The sequence below is a fragment of the Narcine bancroftii genome, chromosome 8, assembly GCF_036971445.1.
Source record: "Narcine bancroftii isolate sNarBan1 chromosome 8, sNarBan1.hap1, whole genome shotgun sequence".
NCBI lineage: Eukaryota > Metazoa > Chordata > Chondrichthyes > Torpediniformes > Narcinidae > Narcine > Narcine bancroftii.
In genome coordinates, this window is record NC_091476.1 from 82313000 (window position 1) to 82333640 (window position 20641).

Below are 20641 nucleotides of genomic sequence, written 5' to 3' on the forward strand. Positions count from 1 at the left end.
AGGTTTGTTCGAGCTGTTGGGGAGGGTTTACACTAGTTTGGCAGGGGGATGGGAATCTTAATCTTAGTGCTGAGATTAGGGTAGAAAGAAACCAGGGTGTAATGGTAGACAAAGTTAAAATTGGAAATAAGTCCAAATTGATGTGAGGCAAAAAAAGACAGAAAGGAAACGACCTGATAATTTGGTGAACATTGGAACTACAGAGAAATCAGACACCGGTCTGAGGGTGTTGTACTTAAAATGCGCGGAGAATTAGGAATAACATTGATGATCTAGTTGTGCAGATGCAAATGGAAAGGCCTGACATTGTGGCCATCACCGAAACTTGGCTGAATGAGGGATGTGACTGGGAACTGAATGTACAGGGTTACACCATATAGGAAAGATAGGTAGAGGGGGGTGGCCTGGTCCTGATAGTAAACAATGCTATTAAATCATTAGAAAGAAGGGACATAGGGGCAGAAATTGTGGAATCTTTATGGGTTGAAATAAGAAATGGCAAGAGTAAAAAGACCTCACTTGCTGTAATGTACGGACCCTCCCCCAAACACCAGTTGGACGTGGACTGTGAACTGCAGCTGGAATTAGAAAAAAGCAAGAATGTCAGGATAATTATGAGAGATTTTAATATGAAAGGGGGTTGGGAATGTCATAAAGGTACAGGATCTCAGGAGAAAGTTTATAAAATGCCTATGGGATGGCTGTTTGGAACAGCTGGTCGATTAGCCCAGCAGTTGTCTCGTTTAGGATTGGGTGATGTGCAATTAGGAATTTAAAGGATGTGCAGCCCTTAGAAAGTAGTGATCACAACATGATCGAGTTCAGCTTCCAACTTGAAAGGGAAAAGTTGACATCCAGTGTGTCAATATTTCAGTGGAACAAAAGGAATTACAGTGGGATGAGAGAGGAACTGGCCCAAGTTGACTGGAAAAGTAAGCTAGATGTGGTGGTGGGGGCGGGGGTGGGGGGGGGTGGAGATGGTAGAACAAAATGGGTTGATATTTCTACAAGAAATAAAGAAAGCCCTGGGTAGATATATTCCAAGGAAAAGGAAAACTATGAATGGTAAAATGATGCAGATGTAGCTAATGAGAGGTTAAAGCTAAAACAAAAGCAAAAGGGAGGGGCTACAGTGTAGGAAAATTTACTGGAAAAGCAGAGGACTGGGAAATTTTTAAAGACTTGTAGAGAGACAAAGAAAGTCATTAGGAAAGAAAAAATGAATTATGAAAGGAAATTAGCAAATAACAGACAAAAGGATGCTGAGTTTCTTCAAATGTATTTAAAAAAATAAACAAGTTTAGGTATAGGGCTGATTGAAAATGAAGCTGGAGAAATGATGGGTGACAAGGAGATAGCAGAGAGACTGAATATCAGGGATATTGCTAATGTCCTTCTTAGTGGACTGACACAAAATAACCATTTAAAGGTCTCTGGGAATAGAATTCAGTAGTCAGGATTATAAGAGAGATGATGCTTAGTAAGCTGAATAAAGTCAATAAGTCTCCGGGTCCAGATGATGTGCACCCACGGGTTCTGAAGGTGGTGGCCTTGGAGGCATTGGAATTGATTTTCCTCGGGCTTGGTTCCCAAGGATTGAATGGCCGCAAATGTAGTTCTACTGTTTAAGAAAGGAGGGAGGCAAAAAAAGGAAATTATAGGCCTAGGTCGGTAGTTGGAAAGATATTGGAATCGATCCTAAAGGATAAGGTGCATGGCAGGGTAGGTCACCAGCATGTTTTCATGAAGGGACTTGGAACTAGATGCAAGAACAGTTTAGCTCAGGGAGGTTTCACAGAGCAGACTTGATGGGCCAAATGGCCTGTTTCTGTTCCTTTGTGATCATTAAAATTTGATTATTTTTACATTTTAAATTTTATTTACAGCACAGAAGAAGTCAATCCAGCCATTTAAACCTCTGCTGCCCAATTATACTCAAAAACAAAAGGTGGTGCTGTCACTGGTGTGGAGCAGGGAGAGTGCTGCTCCAAAGGGTTCAACTGCCCGAACCTATTGCAGGCTGCTCTGAACTGCCATTAAAAAGCCAGTTAAACGAGTCAATTGTGCTCAAGGTGATGGCAGCTGTGCAGAGCAGCAGTCATTTGTTGGAGGGGGGGGTAGTTAGTTGCAGAATCCGGGGCCCAGAAAGGCCCCAGAAATGAGGAGAACATCCCTCAGGAAGGTGTCCACGGCAGCAGACTAGCGAGGGACTCAGTGGTTGAGGGACCCATACACATGTGGGTGACTTGTGGTTGGGGGATCTGCACAGGTTGTGGGCTGCTAGGAAAAAAATAAGAAAAAAAAGGCTCAAGGGAACCTGGTATGAGAGCTGGAATTCAGGGGTCTTTGAGAAAAAGGCCCCGAGTGCTTAAGGGCTCTGGAGGTTTGGAGCTCAGGTTGCTGATGGATCGAACCAGATCTGTGAGGCTGCAGAGGCTGTGGGACCGGTGGCGGTGAATCCATGGACACTCGGTGACTCAGAATGAACTCTTTTTTTGCTTCTTTCTCTCGTACTCCGAGGGGCACCAGGCAGCACTAACAGCTACTCTTTATCTGCGGTACGGTGGTGTAACGTTACATCAGTACTAAAATAAAACCCCTGGTATCCGGAACTTATGGGCATTGGTAGGTGCCAGATAAGTGTACTTTCTGGTTGATTGACATTACTCTTACAAAGCCCAACTAGTACACCGACTTTAAGAATAAACAGTTTAAAAGACAAAAATACTCCACTGTACTAGCATTGAACTTGAATGAATATATAAACCTTAAAGCATTTTTTTCAGTCACATTATATGGAAACATTTAACTGTTGCTGCATCTTCCTCTCCCTCACGGAGCCCTCCGAATGTCCTCTTCTTCTCCCTTCACAGAGCCGCCCAAACTTCTCCCTCTGCAGATCAGCCCAAACTTCCTCTTCCTCTCCCTCCGTGGAGCTGGCCGAACTTCTTCTCCCTCCATGGAGCCGCCCAAACTTCCTCTTCCTCTCCCTCCGCTGATCCGCCCGATCTTCCTCTTCCTCTCCCTCCGCTGAGCTGCCCGAACTTCCTCTTCTTCTCCCTCTGCAGAGCCACCTGAATTTCCTTTTCCTCTGCCTCCACTGAGTCGCCCGAACATCCTCTTCCTCTCCCTTCACAGAGCCGCCCAAACTTCTCCCTCTGCAGATCAGCCCAAACTTCCTCTTCCTCTCCCTCCGCGGAGCCCCCCAAACTTCCTCTTCCTCTCCCTCTGTGGAGCTGGTCGAACTTCCTCTCCCTCCATGGAGCCAGCCGAACTTCCTTTCCCTCCATGGAGCCGCCCGAACTTCCTCTTCCTCTCCCTCCGCAGAGCCATCCGAACTTCCTCTTCCTCTCCTGCCACGGAGCCAGCCGAACTTCCTCTTCCTCTCCCTCCATGGAGCCACCCGAACATCCTCTTCCTCTCCCTCCACTGAGCTGCCTGAGCATCCTCTTCCTCTCCCTTCACAGAGCCACCCAAACTTCTCCCTCTGCAGATCAGCCCAAACTTCTTCTTCCTCTCCCTCCGCGGAGCCCCCCAAACTTCCTCTTCCTCTCCCTCCGTGGAGCTGGCCGAACTTCCTCTTCCTCTCCCTCCATGGAGCCAGCTGAACTTCCTCTTCCTCTCCCTCCATGGAGCCAGCTGAACTTCCTCTTCCTCTCCCTCCATGGAGCCGCCCAAACTTCCTCTTCCTCACCCACCGCTGATCCACCTGAACTTCCTCTTCCTCTCCCTCCATGGAGCCAGCTGAACTTCCTCTTCCTCTCCCTCCATGGAGCCGCCCAAACTTCCTCTTCCTCTCCCACCGCTGATCCACCTGAACTTCCTCTTCCTCTCCCTCCATGGAGTCGCCTGAGCTTCCTCTTCATCTCCCTTCATGGAGCCACCCAAACCTCCCTCCGCGGATCTGCCCGAACTTCCTCTCCCTCCACAAAGCCACTCGAATTTCCTCTTCCTCTCTCTCTGTAGAGCCGTCTGAACTCCCTCTTCCTCTGCGAAGCCACTTCAACTTCCTCTTCCTCTCCCTCCGCCGAGCCGCCTGAACGTCCTCTCCCTCCGTGGAGCCACCTGACCTTCCTCTTCCTCTCCCTCCACGGAACTGCTTGAACGTCCTCTCCCTCCACGGAACCGCCAGAAAGATGAACGATAACATTATAGATAAATAGCTCCTCCCCACCCAAGTTTACAGATAATGGGGCGACTTTCTAAGCAGGGATAAGGAGTGTGTTTAAGAGAGTATCCCCCAATTGCAAGTGGCATCAACCAGCTCTTCATCCTGGGCGACACCATTGCTGTTTCACCCAAATTCATTCAAACAGCTGCTATGAGCAAGACTGTCAGCTGGCTGAATATTTGCTTCCATCTTCACCAGAGGTTCATGTGTTATGTCAGAGACCATTTACCTTTACTATTTTAAACTTGTGTGGTGACCCACTTACCAGCAAGCGAACCAGCTCCCAAAATAGCAACGTGCTGTGGAAAACGCCGGAAATTGGCCTACACCCAACACATGTATTTATCTTGTTACGGAAGTCCAGAGGACCCCAAAAACCAGCAGTAATAGACATGCACCACAACACAGGGTTACTTAAACAAAAGTAGTTGTTAATTATATTTGAACAAGAAAACAGAATTAAACTTAAATCATTACTTAACCTACTTACTTAACCTACCTAACCCACTTAATCCCCCTATAATACTAAGCGCAGGTGTGTATAATGTACATTTAAGATTAGAAAAGTTATTTGGATCACAGTCCAATCTCACAGGTTGCAGGCAATTCTTGTACTGTGCACGGAAGTTAGCATTAACAAAGTTCACCAGTCTTTGGTGCTTAACAGGCAAATGGTTACCACTCAGGAGGGTTCCTGTTGGTCTTCAGAGAGAGATTCCTTTTGTTCCAGGACATCTGCAGCTGATTCCTGTTTAATCAGTCTTGCTGACGAAACTTGCCCCCTTCAGGGTTCTCCAGATGATCCTCCTTCTTTCTTTGACCAGACAGTCTTCCAAACGTTTGTCAGCTTTTTCCTTCTGGAACTGATTTCTGTCTCCTTTCTCTCTATCTCTCATCCTCCCTCTCTGAGAGCAAAACTGTTCTGTCTGCCTGCAAAAATCATATGCTCTCCCAGGCAAGCTGTATGCTGCAACTTTGTTGCTCTATTTGTTAAAAGCACTGTGTTTTAAAATGTTTGTGTGCAATCTGCTCTAATAATCCTTCCCAAAACACCTTAAATGCTCCGTCACAATCTGAGCTGATGATGTTGCTGACAGAAGGTGTAACAGATATAAGCCCAGCATGCAAGCCTGGAGGTTTCAGTCTTGCACTAAAATCCACAGTGTGTACATTGACTTCCCAGCGTATACATCAACTCGACAACATTTACAGTGATTCCACAACATGTACACTGACATATATAGCAGCTCAGTTTAGAATACTGAGCTACACTTGCATATTTTTACCTATTATTTTATTTTAATATTTTATTTATTTTCCTTAATTTTTCTTACCAGTTGCTTGAATTCTAAAAATCAGGGCTTTTACTGTATTACCTGTCAATAAAGGAATCCTGAACTAACATACTGTAGCGGCTCACCCACATGACAAGCGAACCGGTGTAAGCATTTACGAGTTAAGTCCATAGCAGTCAAGAGTTAAGTCTAAATACGGAGATACTCAGCACAGATCAAAGCCGCGGCCTGGAGGTTGATGTCACTTTCAGCCCACTGGGGGCCTAAGGACTCTGGGACTGGGCAGGCCTCTTTAAGCACATGATTTAAAACCAGTAAAAAGTTAGTCCAGAACTCTGCAAAGCTCAGTGTATTCCTTTCTGTTTAGTGGCTTAGCAGCCACATTGGTGACCCCGACGGTCCAACGGCATTTGGACCTGATGCAAATAACTCCAGCAGCATGGGGAACTTTTCAAAACTGACCACTCAGCCCCTCGTCCAGCCCTTGTCTCAGATGAGATCCAACATTACTACGTGGTGGCTGCTCTCAACCAGGAAATGGCAGGCCGCATAATGGACTTTCTACAGCAGCCTCCGGAGGCTGGCACTCGAGGCCCTGTTAGTCAGCACATTCGGTCGGCCACTCACGCTGAAAAGGCTGCTATGGATGGACAGCCTAAACGACCAGGCCCCGTCAGCCCTGTTGAGTGACATGCTGGCACTAAGCCAAGTCTACTCTGAGCAGCTCATGTTTAGAGCAGATGCCAGAGGACATCTTCTTACTAACAAATGAAGATTTCTCCGACCCATGGAATGTGGCTGCTCACATGGATGATTATGGCACACCAAACGAGACAACGGGGCCAGCGTTGGAATTAGTGCTGTGTCACGGCCGAAGGCCCTACCACTCCGCACCTCATCAGCTAAACCTGTAACACCTGCACCGAGCAATGACACTAGCTCCGAATCCCGCGCCGAGCAATGACACCAGCTCCAAATCTTGGTGTTTTTACCATCAAAGATGGGGATCCGGGGCCTGCTGATGCCGACAGCCATGCTCATTTCAGGGAAATGAAAAGGCCAGCCTTTGGTAATGGCTTTGGCAGCTGGCCATTGCAGTAACCTCCTGTATATCTGGGGAAGGTTCATAGAAGACACAGGAGCTAAAAGCAGTATCTTTTTTCCCTCCCCCCCCCAACACTGAACCCCGATATTAGATCTACAGGGGCAGGGCCAGAGCTCATGGCAGCTAACGGCAGCACCACCCCCACTTATGGCACACGGACGGCCCCATTGCAATTTGGTTCCAGCTGATTCATGTGGACGTTCACAATTGCCACAGTGTCACAGCCATTCCTGAGGGTAGACTTCCTCCAGGCACAGCTTTGCTGGTGGACCTGAAGGGATGGAGGCTGGTCAATGCCAAGACTTTCCAAAGCTTTCTCCATGGGGAGGCCAAATTACTAACTCTGCACATCAACTCTGTCAAGTACTCAGACGAGCTTGCCAGGGTGTTATCAAAGTTCCCGTATATTGTCACACCGTAATTTTCCATGGCAGCCCCTAAACACAGTGTGATACACCACATCCCCACTGAGAGACACCACCTGCACACACGAGCCCTCAGGCTAGCACCAGACAAGCTGTGGCTCATGAGTTTAACAAGATGGAGGAGATGGGATCGTGCAGCTCTCAGACAGCCCATGGGCCTCTCCACTCCATGTGGAGCCCAAGTCCACTGGAGGATGGAGGCCATGTGGTGAATACAGGAGGCTGAATGATGCAACAGTCTCCGATAGATGCCCAGTTGTTATGGGCCCAGAGGACCCCAAAACCCAGCTGCAAAAAAAATTCACCAAGACAAATGGTTACTTAAACAAAGGTACTGTTTAAGTATCTTTAAACTTGAAAACAGAATCAAACTTTAACTTAAACCTATTCTAATTCTAAACGAGCATGTATGCAATGTGTGTGTAAGTTCAGAAAAGTTTGTTGATTCACAGTCTAATCTCACTTCTCATTCCTCCAAGTTCTCTGGTTGCCGGCAATTCTTATACTGTGAACAGAATTTAACTTTTATGAAGTTCACCAGGCTTTGGTGCTTGAAAGATAAATGGTTACTGCTCAGGAAGGTTCTTGTCGGTTTTCAGAGAGAGATTTGTTGTTCCTGGATACAAACTGATCCCTTTCAATCAGCCACATTAGTGTCTTGCCGAAGAAACCTGCCCCATCAGGGTTTTCCAGATGATAACCTCTTTCTTTCAGGTCACCACAGAGTTCCTTTTTGTTACCCTTATTTCAGGTGAAACATTAGGCAGCCAGTCCTCTCCTCTTGTAAGGACCACAAGGGCTTTGAACAGGCTGAACTAAGCACTCACAACCTGGCTGAAAAATAGAGTTTTCCACAAGCTTTCCAGCTTGTCCTATCAAGACCCATCTGCTGCTGAACTGTAGAACTGAATTCTTGCACTCTTTATTTCGCTCTTTCTTTTTCTCTCTCTCTTTCTATTTCTCCCAATTTCCCTCCATCTCTCTTTTTCTATCACTCTCTTTCTCTTTTTCTCCCTCTCTCCCTCTTTCTTTCTCTTTCTCTCTCTCTCACTCTTTTTCTCCCTCGCTCACTCTCCGTCACTGAATTAACAACATAGGTAACATCATTCAGTCCAGAAAATCTAGCTCTCAAAGGATTGTCATGTGTTGGAAACAAAATCAAAACTTTACTTCCTATCTTAAAATTCCTCACTTGAGCTTTCGTGTCAAATAAACGCTTCATTTTACCCTGAGCCATTTCTAAATTCTAATTCTAATTTCACACTTTTTGTAACCCATCTTTAAATTTAGAAACATGATCCAGCAAGTCCAACTCCACATCCTCATTAACTCACTGTTCTTTTATCAACATTAAAGGTTCTCTAACCTGATGTCCAAACACAATTTCAAAAGGGCTGAAACCTAATGACTCCTGCACAGCATCCCTTGCTGCAAATAACAATAAATGAATACCTTCGTCCCGATCTTTTCCATTCTCCAGAAAATAAATGCTCATCATATTTTTAAGAGTAGAATGAAATCTTTCCAAAGCTCCCTGAGTTTCAGGATGGTACGCAGATGAAGTGATCTGTTTTATTTCCAACTCATAAACTAATTGTTGAAACAACCCAGACATAAAGTTAGATCCTTGATCACTCTGGATCTCTTTAGGTAATTCAAAAACTGTGAAAAATCTTTCCAGAGCCTTTACCACCGTTTTGGCTTTAATATTCCTTCTGGAAATCTTGATGCTATACACATAATTGTTAACAAGTACTGATTTCCAGATTTAGTTTTCAGCAGGGGATCTACACAATCCACAATAACCCTAGTGAAAGGTTCCCCAACAACAGGAATAGGTTGTAATGGAGCCACTGGAGCATCCTGGTTAGATTTCTCCACAACCTGACAAAAATGACATGTCCTGCACCAATTTACAACATCCTTCCTCAAACCAGGCCAGAAAAATTGTTTCAAAATCTTATTCATGGTTTTCTTTACACCAAGATGATCACCTAAAGGAGCACTATGGGCTAAATTTAAAATTTCATTCCGGTAATTTCTAGGAACAACCACCTGATCAATCACACCCCTCCCCGCCCCTCCCACTTTTCATTAGCAGGAATATCAAGAGGTCTCCATTTTCTCATCAACAATTCATCCATTAAAGAAAATGGCCTGTGGATATTATTTGATCTGTTCACTTACTGCTTTGTCCCTTATGTCAATAAGATCTGTATCTGTCCACTGTTGCTGAATTAACTCTTTCCTTGACAAAGAGAAATCCTGACTCTCACAATTAACCTGCTCTTTCGACTATTTCAGAAGTACTGGGCAAATCTCTATCAACTGGATCTTCCTCACCTCTCATCATTTTCTTAGACAAAGACCTTGTTACAGCACATGTAGGATATATCTCACAATCCTCCTTAACATCATCCTTACTAGGCCGATTTGTTAATCTCAAAACTGACCCAATTTTATCCTCTGCCAAATCATTCCCTAATAAAAATGAGACAACCTGCATGGGTAACTTTGAAATTACTCCTACTATAACAGGTCCTTTAACATCTCTGAGGACCCGGTTGGGTGGACAAGCTCCCCTGCCTGCTGCTGGACATCTGCACAGCACCCAAAGAAGATCTAGCGGAGTCATCAGCCAAGTTGGTTTATGGTTCACCGCTCATGTCCGCAACCTGTGACCAAGGAGACACACCAACAGAGGTGCTGACCAAGCTCCGAAGTGACTGGGGACACTGGCCACCGTCCCACCATGGAGCAGCACCCTCCTTCGTACCCGATGACCCGAGGCAGAGTGAGTACGTGTTCATCCATGGAGGAGCACACAGACTGCCCCTACAATGGCCATACAAAGGACCCTTAGGGGTAGTGGGACAAAATGGGACAACCTGTGTTTTTGAGATTGGGGGCCGGGAGGAGACATTTACCATCGACCGTCCCCAACTGGCATGGCTGGACATTGAACAACCAGTTGTTACACCACCTGCCAGGAGATGAGACTGACCACGCAAAACGGACAGCATACAGGTTACGGTTTCCATCGCCGGTTCTGGGGGGGTGGTGGGGGGGGGGGGTGGATGCACAGCAAGAAAACTGGCAGGTAAATCTGCAGCCAGCAGCATCCATGGAGACGTTCAGCTCGGGCCAAAGCTGCGGCCCAGAAGTTGGTGTCACTGCTGCTCCGGCGGGGTATAAGGACTCTGGGGCCAGGTGGGCTCTTTAAACGTGCGATCTCAAACCAGTAAACCAGTTACTCCAGACCTCTGCATGACTCAGCGTGTTCTTTTCGGTTTCATGTCTTCTGGAGAGTGGCAGGAAACCAGAGCCCCCGGGGAAAACCCATGCAGACAATGGGAGAAGGTACAAGCTCCTTACCAACAGCATGGGATTCAAACTCGGTCACTGACACTGTAGTCGTTGTGCTGACCGCTAAACTAACTGTGCCTCATTTAGAAGAATTCGTGAGTGTTTCAAACTTTTTTGAGACTTACAAAACATTGAAGTGACAGGTTAGACTAGATGGAGGTAGGATATTCTTGGTGGCAGGGAAGTCCCGAACCAAGGATCACAGCGTAAGGATTCAGTGTATGACATTTAGCACAGAGGTGAGAAATGTCTTCATTCAAGAGTGGAGAGCTTGTGGACTGCCGCAGAAAGCAATCGAGGCCAAATCATTAAATATATTCTTTCTTTTTTGGCTTGGCTTCGCAGATGAAAATTTATGGAGGGGTAAATGTCCACATCAGCTGCAGGCTCGTTTGTGGCTGACAAGTCCGACACGGGACAGGCAGACACAGTTGCAGCGGTTGCAGGGGAAAATTGGTTGTCATTCTAAAAACTAAATGGCTGAAGGATGGTACAAGGATAGAAGAGGTTCAGGATAATGCAACGAGGCACAGTAACAAATCAGCAAAGGGCTGAAGGGTCTGTTTGTGTGGTGTAGCGTTCTATAATATGGGGAGAAAACTAGAGTAGGACACTGACCTAGGATGGTCAGCCAGGACCAGATTGAATTACACAGATTCACATGATACATTTCTAGTAATTTTTAGATGGAAATGATGGTGCAATTGGAACGGTTTGATTCTTTGTTGTTAGTTGTCGGAGAGCAGCAGGACACACTCTGTTCTCACTGCTGCCATCTGGAAAGAGGTATGTTGGGAAGAATAACAGGTTCGGTGGGATCACAGAGAGACGGGTCTGGACACAAATGTTACAATCACACACAACTTTAATTAACACACGGGAGACAAATAGGGGAGAACGTTAAATGGTACTTGATCAATATTTTGCTTAAGCAACCTTGGACCTGGGCTAGTCTCTGAAAATACTGAACCTATACCCGACACACTCACACACTTGAGTACACGCACTACGAACAGACTTACTCACACCTAGTTCCCTGAACCAAATGGGATGCGGCTCTCTGCAAGTATTGATCTATCACAATACTACAACTCAGCCTCAGTATTAGCACACGCCTTTTCCGTGACATTTCCAGCGATATCCACAGTAGTGACCTGACAGGGAGCAATGTCATAGAACAACACAGTACAGGCCCTTCAGCCCTCGATGTTATGCTGACCCATACATTCTTTCCTAAAAAAAGTTCTAAACCCTCCCTACCCTATAACCCTCTATTTTTTCTTCATCCATGTGTCTGTCTCAGAGTCTCTTAAATGCCCCTAATGTTTCTCCCTCCACCACCATCCCTGGAAAGGCATTCCAGGCTCCCAAACTCTCTGTACTTAAAAAAAAATGTCTCCCTAAACTTCCCTGCATTCACTTTGTACACATGTACTCCAGTGTTTGCTATTCCTGCCCTGGGAAGCAGGTGCTGGCTGACCACCCTATTTATGCCCCTCATAATCTTGTAGACCTCTATCAAGTCTCCTCTCATCCTTCTATGCTCCAAAGACAAAGTCCCAGCTTTGCTAACCATGCCTCATAAGACTTATTTCTCAATCCAGGCAACATCCTGGTAAATCTCCTCTGCACCCTCTCCATAGCTTCCACATCCTTCCTATAATGAGATGACCAGAACTGAACACAATACTCTTAAGTGCAGTCTTAACAGAGATTTGTAGAGTTGTAACATGACCTCGCTACTGAATTCAATCCCACATTAATGAATCCCAGCATCCCTTAAGCCTTCTTAACTATCCTATCAACCTGTGCAGTGACCTTGAGGAATGTAGAATTTGCACTCCAAGGTCCCTCTATTCATTCACACTCTTAAGTAACCGACCATTAACCCTGTTCTCAGCCTTCTGGTTTGTCCTTCCAAAATGCATCACCTCACACTTATCCAAATTGAAATCCATCTGCCACTTTTCCACCCAACTCTGCATCCTGTCTACATCCTCTTGTAACCTTCGACAACCTTCAGCTCCATCCACAACTCCTCCAACCTTCGTGTCATCTGCAAACTTACTGACTCATCCTTCTGCCTCGTCATCCAGGTCATTTATAAAAATCACAAAGAGCAGGGGTCTCAGAACAGATCCACTAGTCACCGACCTCCAGGCAAAATACTTTCCTTCCATTACTACTTACTACTACATTACTCTGTTTTCTTCCTACAAGCCAATTATTTATCCACACAGCCAATTTTCCACTGATCCCATGACTCATGACTTTCTGGATCAGTCACTCGTGGGGGACCTTGTCAAATGCCTTGCTAAAATCCACGATGACCACATCTACCGCTCTTCCTTCATCAATTTCTTTTGTTACATCTTCAAAAAACTCAATTAGGCTCGTGAGGCACCACCTTCCCTTCACAAAGCCATGCTGCCTTTCCTTGAGTGGACTGGACTTCTCCAAATACTCATAGATCTTATCCTTTCGAATATTCTCCAATAGTTTACACACCACTGACATAGACTATAATTCCCAGGATTTTCCCTATTACCTTTTGTAAACAAGGGGACAACATTTGCCATTCTCCAATCCTCCCATACCTCCCCTGCAGCTAAAGAGAATTCAAAGATCATAATTACTGCCCCACCTATCTCTTCCCACAACAGCCTGGGGTACATCACATCCAGCCCAGGGACTTATCAATCTTGATGTTTTTAAGAAGATTGAAAACTTCCGCTTCTTTAATCTCCACATTGTCCAGCACACAGGCCTGTTCCATTTCGACCTCACCCTATAACCATATAACTGTTTATGACATGGAAGCAGACCGTGTCGTCCCTTCGAGTCTGCACCGGTTCACTAGTGCAACTCCACTAGCTCAACCCTTCCACGCTCCGCCCATAACCCTCCACCCCCCTCACATCCATGTACACATCCAACCTTCTCTTAAATGACAGAAAGGACCCTGCCACAACTATCTCATTTGGAAGATCATTCCATTCCGCCACCACTCACTGTGTGAGAAAGCATCCTCTAATATTTCTCCTAAAGTTTTTTCCCCTTACCCTTGTGAAAAATGGCTGGAGATGATTAAACTAGCACCATTCTGTGAAGGGTGATGGAATGCAAAATATATAGATTAGAGCTTGAAAATAGTTAGCCACCAGCTATTAGGCCCCTTTCTTATCAGAAGCCTCAAGGATAACGGAACCTGGTTTAAACTGGCAAGATGACCTAGGGCAGGGGTGTCAAACTCAAATTCACGGAGAGCCAAAATTAAAAACTTGGACTAAGTCGAGGGCCGAACTAAATATTTATTGAAAATTTTCCACAACATCTCCATGTTTTCTCTTCTTTCAACATATGTAATGTTAAACTTTAGGATATAACTTTAGGAGGATAATGTTACAGGTCAGGAGTAGGTAGCTCAAGTTCACCCTTTGCTTGACCTGAGGGAAACATATTTGGTCCCTGTGGAGATGTAGTCAGCATTCACAGGCTGTGTCCATTTTGGCCTGCATCAGGACTCAGCATTTCCTGCTCACTCCTCAGGTCACGTCCCTGGGGTCCACGCGGGTGCAAGCGCTGAAGGCCGTGGCGACCGGGAGAAGTGCACTCGCGCTGTGGAAGGGCTGTCCGGTGCCAGTCGCGCGGGGCTCGCGCTGCCCGGGGGCCGTGCGCAGCCTGCCATGCCCGTCGCGCCGACAGGAAATCACAGGCACTCGCCCATCCACCGCACCGCTCGACAGGTGGGAGAAATGACTGGTTGTGAGGGCAGCCTTCCAACTGGCTTGCCGGCTGATGACATCGACAGACTTCTCGTGTTACAATTTCTCGTGTTACAATGGGGAAGGATGTGCAATGAAGGGGGAGGATGGTGGGGGTGACATTACCAAAAAACAGCATCGGCTCTCGCTGCAGGGCGGGCCACCTCTAATACATTTTTGAAATGATCTTGCGGGCCAAATATAATTATATCACGGGCCAAATTTGGCCCGTGGGCCAGAGTTTGACATGTGTGACCTAGGGTATCCAGCAGTAACCATTGCGCTTGATTAATGAAGACATGAATATTAACTTAGACGCTCCTAATGATGAGACAGCCAAATTAACATAACATGCGATGTATGATGAGGGAGGGACTGTGTGGTATCTGCAGGGATGGAAGGGAAAAGGGGAAGGTTGTAAGATATTGAAATTCCGATTGGAAGAGACTAAAGCGAGGGGTGGTGATGTTGAGCGCGGGACTGTTCAAAAGAGTGATGATTCTGAACCTTTGGTGTGTCTTGCGACTAAGAGACACCCAGATCTGCAGACCCAAAATAAAAGCTGAACCTGTTCTCCAACACTTTGTCTCCAGAGTAGTGATTGTGAACATTTTATACTTTATAACCTTAACTCATGTCCTCTTGTTTCAACCTCCCATGCCCTCAGGGGAAAGAATCTGTATGTCTAGTCTATCTATTCCTTTCATAATTTTAAATACCTCTATCAAATCCCCACTCAGTCATCTACGTTCCAATGAATAAAGTCCCAGTCTCCTTAATCTCTCCGTTATCCAGATGCTGTAAGCCAGGCAACAACCTTGTAAATCTTCTCTGCACCCTCTCCACCTTATCGAAATCCTTTTTATAATTTGGAGACCAGAACTGAACACAATACTCCAAACCAGGCCTCACCAACGCCTTAAATAGCCGCACCATCACTTCCCAGCTCCTATACTCTATACTATGATTTACAAAGGCCAGCACACCACATGCCTTCTTAACCACCACCTTCAGTGAACACTGTACCATAATCCCCCGGCCCCTCTGCTCCTCTGCATACCTCAATGCCCTCCCCTTAACTGCATATGTCCTATTTTTACCGAAATGCAGCACCTCGCAGTTATCTACATTAAATTCCATCTGCCATCTTTCAGCGCATTCTTCCAAACAAACCAAATCATTCTGTAATCCAAGAAAACCTACCTCACTATCCACCACTCTCCCTATTTTCGTATCATCTGCATATTTGCTTACCCAGTTAACCATGCCCTCATACAAATCATTAATAAAAATGATAAACAACAAGGGACCCAGCACTGATCCCTGAGGCACCCCGCTTGTCACAGGCTTCCAACCTGACATACAGTTGTCCATCATGACTCTCTGCTGTCTATCTCCCAGCCACCTTTGAACCCATGTCACAATTTCTCACTAATTCCTAGTGACTGAACCTTCCTTATTAACCTTCCATGCCGAATCTTATCAAAAGCTTTACTAAAATTCAAATAGTCCACAACAACTGCTCTACCTTCATCCAACTTTTTTGTCACTTCCTCAAAAAACTCAACAAGGTTCGTCAAACATGACTTTCATTTTACAAACCCATGTTGGGTTATATCTATCCAGATATGCATATATACTATCGTGAAGAATACCCTCCATAACCTTCCCCACCATCGAAGTCAAACTTACTGGCTGATAATTACTTGGCCTCCACCAAATGTCTTTTTTCAACAACAGAACTACATTTGCAACTCTCCAATCCTGTGGCACCACCCCCTCCTCCAGTGATCTTTGAAAAATCACTGTCAGTGACCCCGCTATTTGTTCCCTGACATCCCTTAAAGTCCTGGGAAAATCCCATCAAGACCAGGAGACTTATCCAACTTAATTGACCCTAGAAGCTCCAAAACCCTCAGTTTACTAATCCCTATCCTCTCCATAACTAAGCCATTTACCTCTCATATCTTGTATAGCCCAATGTCCCTTTCCCTCATTAATACAGATGAGAAAAAATTGTTCAATATTTCTCCCATCTCATAAGGTTCCTCACATAGTCCACCGTTCCCATCATCCAGTGGACCTACTCTATCCTTAACCCTCCTTTTACTGTTCACATATCTGTAAAAACAATTAGGATTCACTTTCACCTTATTAGCTATGGACTCATCATATCTTCTTTTTGCCTTTCTAATTTCCCTCTTAAGGTTCTTCCTGCAATCTAAGTAATGATCATACATCTCCTCAAACCCCTGTTTTTTTATATTTAGCATAGGCCTCCCTCTTGACCCGAACCAACTTCTTGATTTCACCAGAAAACCACGGCTCCCTCGAACCTTTAGTCTTTTGGCCTGACTGGAACATAAAGATCCTATACTCTCAAAATCTCACCCCTAAATGCCCCCCAAATGTCCTCTACATCCATTCTGGCAAAAAGATCAGCCCACAAAACTCTCTGCAAATCCCTTCTCATTTCTTCAAATCTGGCCTTTCCCCCATTCGAAGACCTTCAACCTCGGACCCGACCTATCCCTTTCCATAATTAAGCTAAAGCTAATGGACCCATGATCACTGTATCCAAAGTTCTCTCCAATGCTCACCTCCGTCACCTGCCCCATTTCATTCCCAAATAACAGATCTAACACTGCTCCCCATCAAGTGGGCATCTCAACATATTGCTGCAAAAAGCAGTCCTGAACACAGTGTATAAATATTAAGGCATCCTGCCCTCTCACTGACTGTGTTTCCCAATCTATGTTTGGAAAATTGAAATCCCCAACCAACACCACCCTATTTCTACTGCACATCTCAGCTATTTCCTTGCACATTTGCTCTTCTAGTTCCCTTTCCCCATTTGGAGGCCTATAATATACCCCTATAATAGTAACTTCACCTTTCTTATTTTTCAGTTCTACCCTGCCTTCCTTGATGAGCCCTCCAGTCTATCTTACCTCAGCACTGCTGTAATATCCTCCCTGACAAGTAATGCCACACCTCCCCCTTTACTCCACCAATTATGTCACATCTAAAGCAGTGGAATCCTGGAACATTTAACTGCCAGTCACAACCCTCCTTCAACCATGTCTCGCTAACAGCCACAACATCATAATGCCATGTGTCAATCCACACCTTTAGCTCATCCAACTTCCTTACTACACTCCTCGCATTGAAATAAATTAATCTCAGGGATCTCCTACATCCTACCTTCTGCCTATCACCCTCTCTTCCATTCTCACCATTGTCACTACAACATCTTTTTACTACTTCCTGTCGTTCCACCCTCAAATTATTTAAACATGCCTCTTTCCTTACCCTACAAACCTGCTGTCCTGCCTAATTTGAAACCCAACCATACTAGTTTAAACCCTCCCCCGATGGCCCTACAAATGCCCCTGCCAGGAAACTGGTCCCTCTGGGATTCAGATGTAACCCATCATTACGGTATAGGTCCCATCTCCCCCAAAAAAAGGTCCCAGTGGTCCAAGAACTTGAAACCCTGTCTCTTGCTCCACCCCTTTAGCCATGTGTTTAACCCCCACCTAATTCTATCTCTGCCCTCACTGTCACGTGGCACAAGAAGCAATCCGGAGCACCCTGATCAAGGTCCTTTTGTGAACACTGACGCAAAATATTAATTTAGGACGTCCCCAACCTCCTCTGCCTCCAGGCACGTTGCCTCTTTTATCCTTTGGTGGCCCCACCTTCAATCTCGTCATCCTTTAGTTCCTCATTTTACACATCAATTCCTATCTGCTGCATAACTGGAGCACTAGCTGGGGAAATTGCCCAGTTAACCCCATTTTACATGGCAGTTTGAAAGGGCCTACAGTTTCAGGCTAGAAAAGTTCACTAACACAGCCTGACCTGTACATGAATCAGGAATTTTTATTTTAGATTTCCAGCATCTTGAGATTTTTCATTCTAGCTTAGTGTCTCATTTTACTCATGTGATTTAATTCAATTGGACTTTGAAGCTTTGTGTGGCATCATTTAATAAAGATATTGGCCTATATGATTCAGTTTTCAACAAATCTCTATCTTTCTTAGGTGTTACAGTTGTAATTGTATTTGAAAAAGATTCCAGTTGAGAATGGGTTTCTGCTGCCTGTTAAATACCTCATAAAAGGAGGTATTAATAAATCTTTAAATTTCTTATAAAATTCAGATGGAAAACCATCCTCCGCTAGTGACTTACCACTTTTCAAAGAATTAAGAGCCTCAATAATTTCTATTAACCGTAAATAGAGCATCTAAATATTTCTTGTCCTGACAATTCAAGGCAGGTCAACAAATCTTAGACAAAAAATTATTAATTTTAACTTCATCAGTATCAAACCGAGATCTGTACAAATTAAAATAGTCGTCTTTAAAAGAATCATTTATTTCTTGAGGATTATATGTAATTTTCTTTGAATTCTTTTCAATAGCATTAATTGTTCTAGAAATTTGTTTTACCTTCAAATGCTAAACCAAGACCTTATGTGCTCTTTCCCCAATTCATAATACTTTTGTTTAGTTTTCTCAATTATTTTTTTCAGTTCTATGTCTGTATAAAATTGTAATAAAATTTCTTTTTTATTACATTTTTCCTATTTTTCTCAGAAACATTTCTCTGCAAATCTTTTTACAAATTTTCTATCCCTTTATCCAATCTAATTCTTTAACATAATCTTTCTTAATTTTTTTTCTGACCTCTTAAATAAGCTTTCCAAGCATCTCATAAAATAAATTTATTATCCACTGAATTAGAATTAATTTCTAAAAATTCTTGGATTTGTTTTCTTATATATTCACAAAGGTCCACCCTTTTCAACAAAGTATAATTAAATCTCCATCTATAAAACAATTTTTTCCTTTTCAGAAACTATATATGACGTCAAAAGTGGTGAATGATCAGATAAAATCCTAACTTTATGCTCTGCATACATAACTCTTGTAACTGTGCTGACATTAAAAACATATCTATTCTCAAGTAAGAGTCATGCCTATAGAATAAAAAAGAATAATCCTCTTCCTTCAGATGGAACATTTGCCAAATATCTATCAAATTCAAATCCTTCACCCTTTACACAGTTTTCATCTTAGTTAGAAATTTCTGTGACTTACCTAAAATTGAATCAAGACAACAATTAAAATCTCCTCCAATTAAAACCTTTTCATGTGCTTCAGCAAGATGCATAAAAGAATCATGAATAAACCTCTCATCATCTACATTAGGTGCATATATACTCATTAGTGTCCACATCTCTGAATAAATTTGACAATGTACCTCCCAGCAGGATCCATGATCTCAGATTGAATCTTAACAGGTACATTCTTATTAATCAAAATAGAAACCCCTCTTGCTTTAGAATTAAACGATGAAGCTACCACTTGACCTACCCAATCTTTTTATTTTTTGATGTTCTTTTTCAGTTAGATGTATCTCTTGCAAAAAAGCAATATCAACTTTCAATTTTTTGATATATGCCAAAACTTTTTCCTCTTAATTTAATTACCAAGACCATTTATATTAAAACTTACAAATTTTAATACATTATTATTCACCACTTCTAAAGTCCAAAAGTTAAAGAACTCTCGCCACCTATCCTGCTCCTGCTAGACCCCCATCCATTCAAACTTTCAATTATATTCAACATCTTCAAGCAAAAACAGAGCAGAAAAAGATGAAAAAAGAAGCCCCTAAAAAGACTATATAAAGAGACCCCAAAATGTAGTAATAAAGAAAAACCAGTCCTACTGTATGGGAAGTGGCCTTCACCACAAAATGGCATGTGGCTACGAAAGGAGAAAACAAAAGGCTCATCTCCCCCAGACAGAATAATTAAACAGCTCATTTATAAGTATAAAGAGCTTCTTCAAGATCTTTATTCACTTGGTCATCATCGATCTCAACCAATTCTTGCTGCTCTGTCATCTGTTGTACAACTTGCTTCTTCTCAGATCAATCTGTCAAACTTTGCTGAATGACTTGACTCTGAACATCCATTCATTGATCTTGTTTAAATATTTGGAAGATAATTTGCAAATTCCAAAGCTTCAACTTCATCAGTAAAAAACCATGATTGATTTTCTCCAGAAGGCATTTTAAGTGAGGCTGGGTAGCGAAAAGAGAATTTATATCCCTTTTTCCAAAGCACAGATTTTGCAGGATTAAACTCCTTTCTTCTTTTCACAATTGACATACTTAAATACGCATGAAAAAAACCTTACTATTTGCCACTGTTGATGAACCTTGATGTCTTCGGGCATTTTGCACTGCCACTCTTAATATCTTTTCTTTATCTTGATAATGTAAACATCTAATCAAAATTGAGCATGGCGCTTGTCCCGAGAATGTCCCGGGCATGGCTTCTTTCTATTTGACCCATGTGCTTTATCCAGTTCAAATCCATTTGGAAAATTCTCAGGAGCCAGAATTTCTGGAATCGATTTTTGAAAAAATTGTACTAGATTAGATCCTTCAAAACCTTCAGGCAGTCTGACAATCTTCACATTGTTCTGTGACACTATGA

The 20641-nt window shown here is 43.7% G+C and overlaps 1 protein-coding gene across 7 annotated transcripts in view; it reads left to right on the forward strand.

The window, feature by feature from the left end:
• The window catches only part of acad8 (acyl-CoA dehydrogenase family, member 8), a 165961-nt gene extending 155922 nt beyond the window's left edge, over positions 1 to 10039 (forward strand). For 6 of the 7 annotated variants that reach the window (XM_069894346.1, XM_069894355.1, XM_069894354.1 and 3 more), the window contains one exon: positions 9535 to 10039. In XM_069894346.1, the coding sequence (XP_069750447.1) occupies positions 9535 to 9677 (143 nt within the window). In that variant the 3' untranslated portion in view covers positions 9678 to 10039. The remainder of the gene's footprint in view (positions 1 to 9534) is intronic. The other variant, XM_069894349.1, reaches the window with a different exon arrangement.
• Positions 10040 to 20641: the final 10602 nt, after the last annotated feature.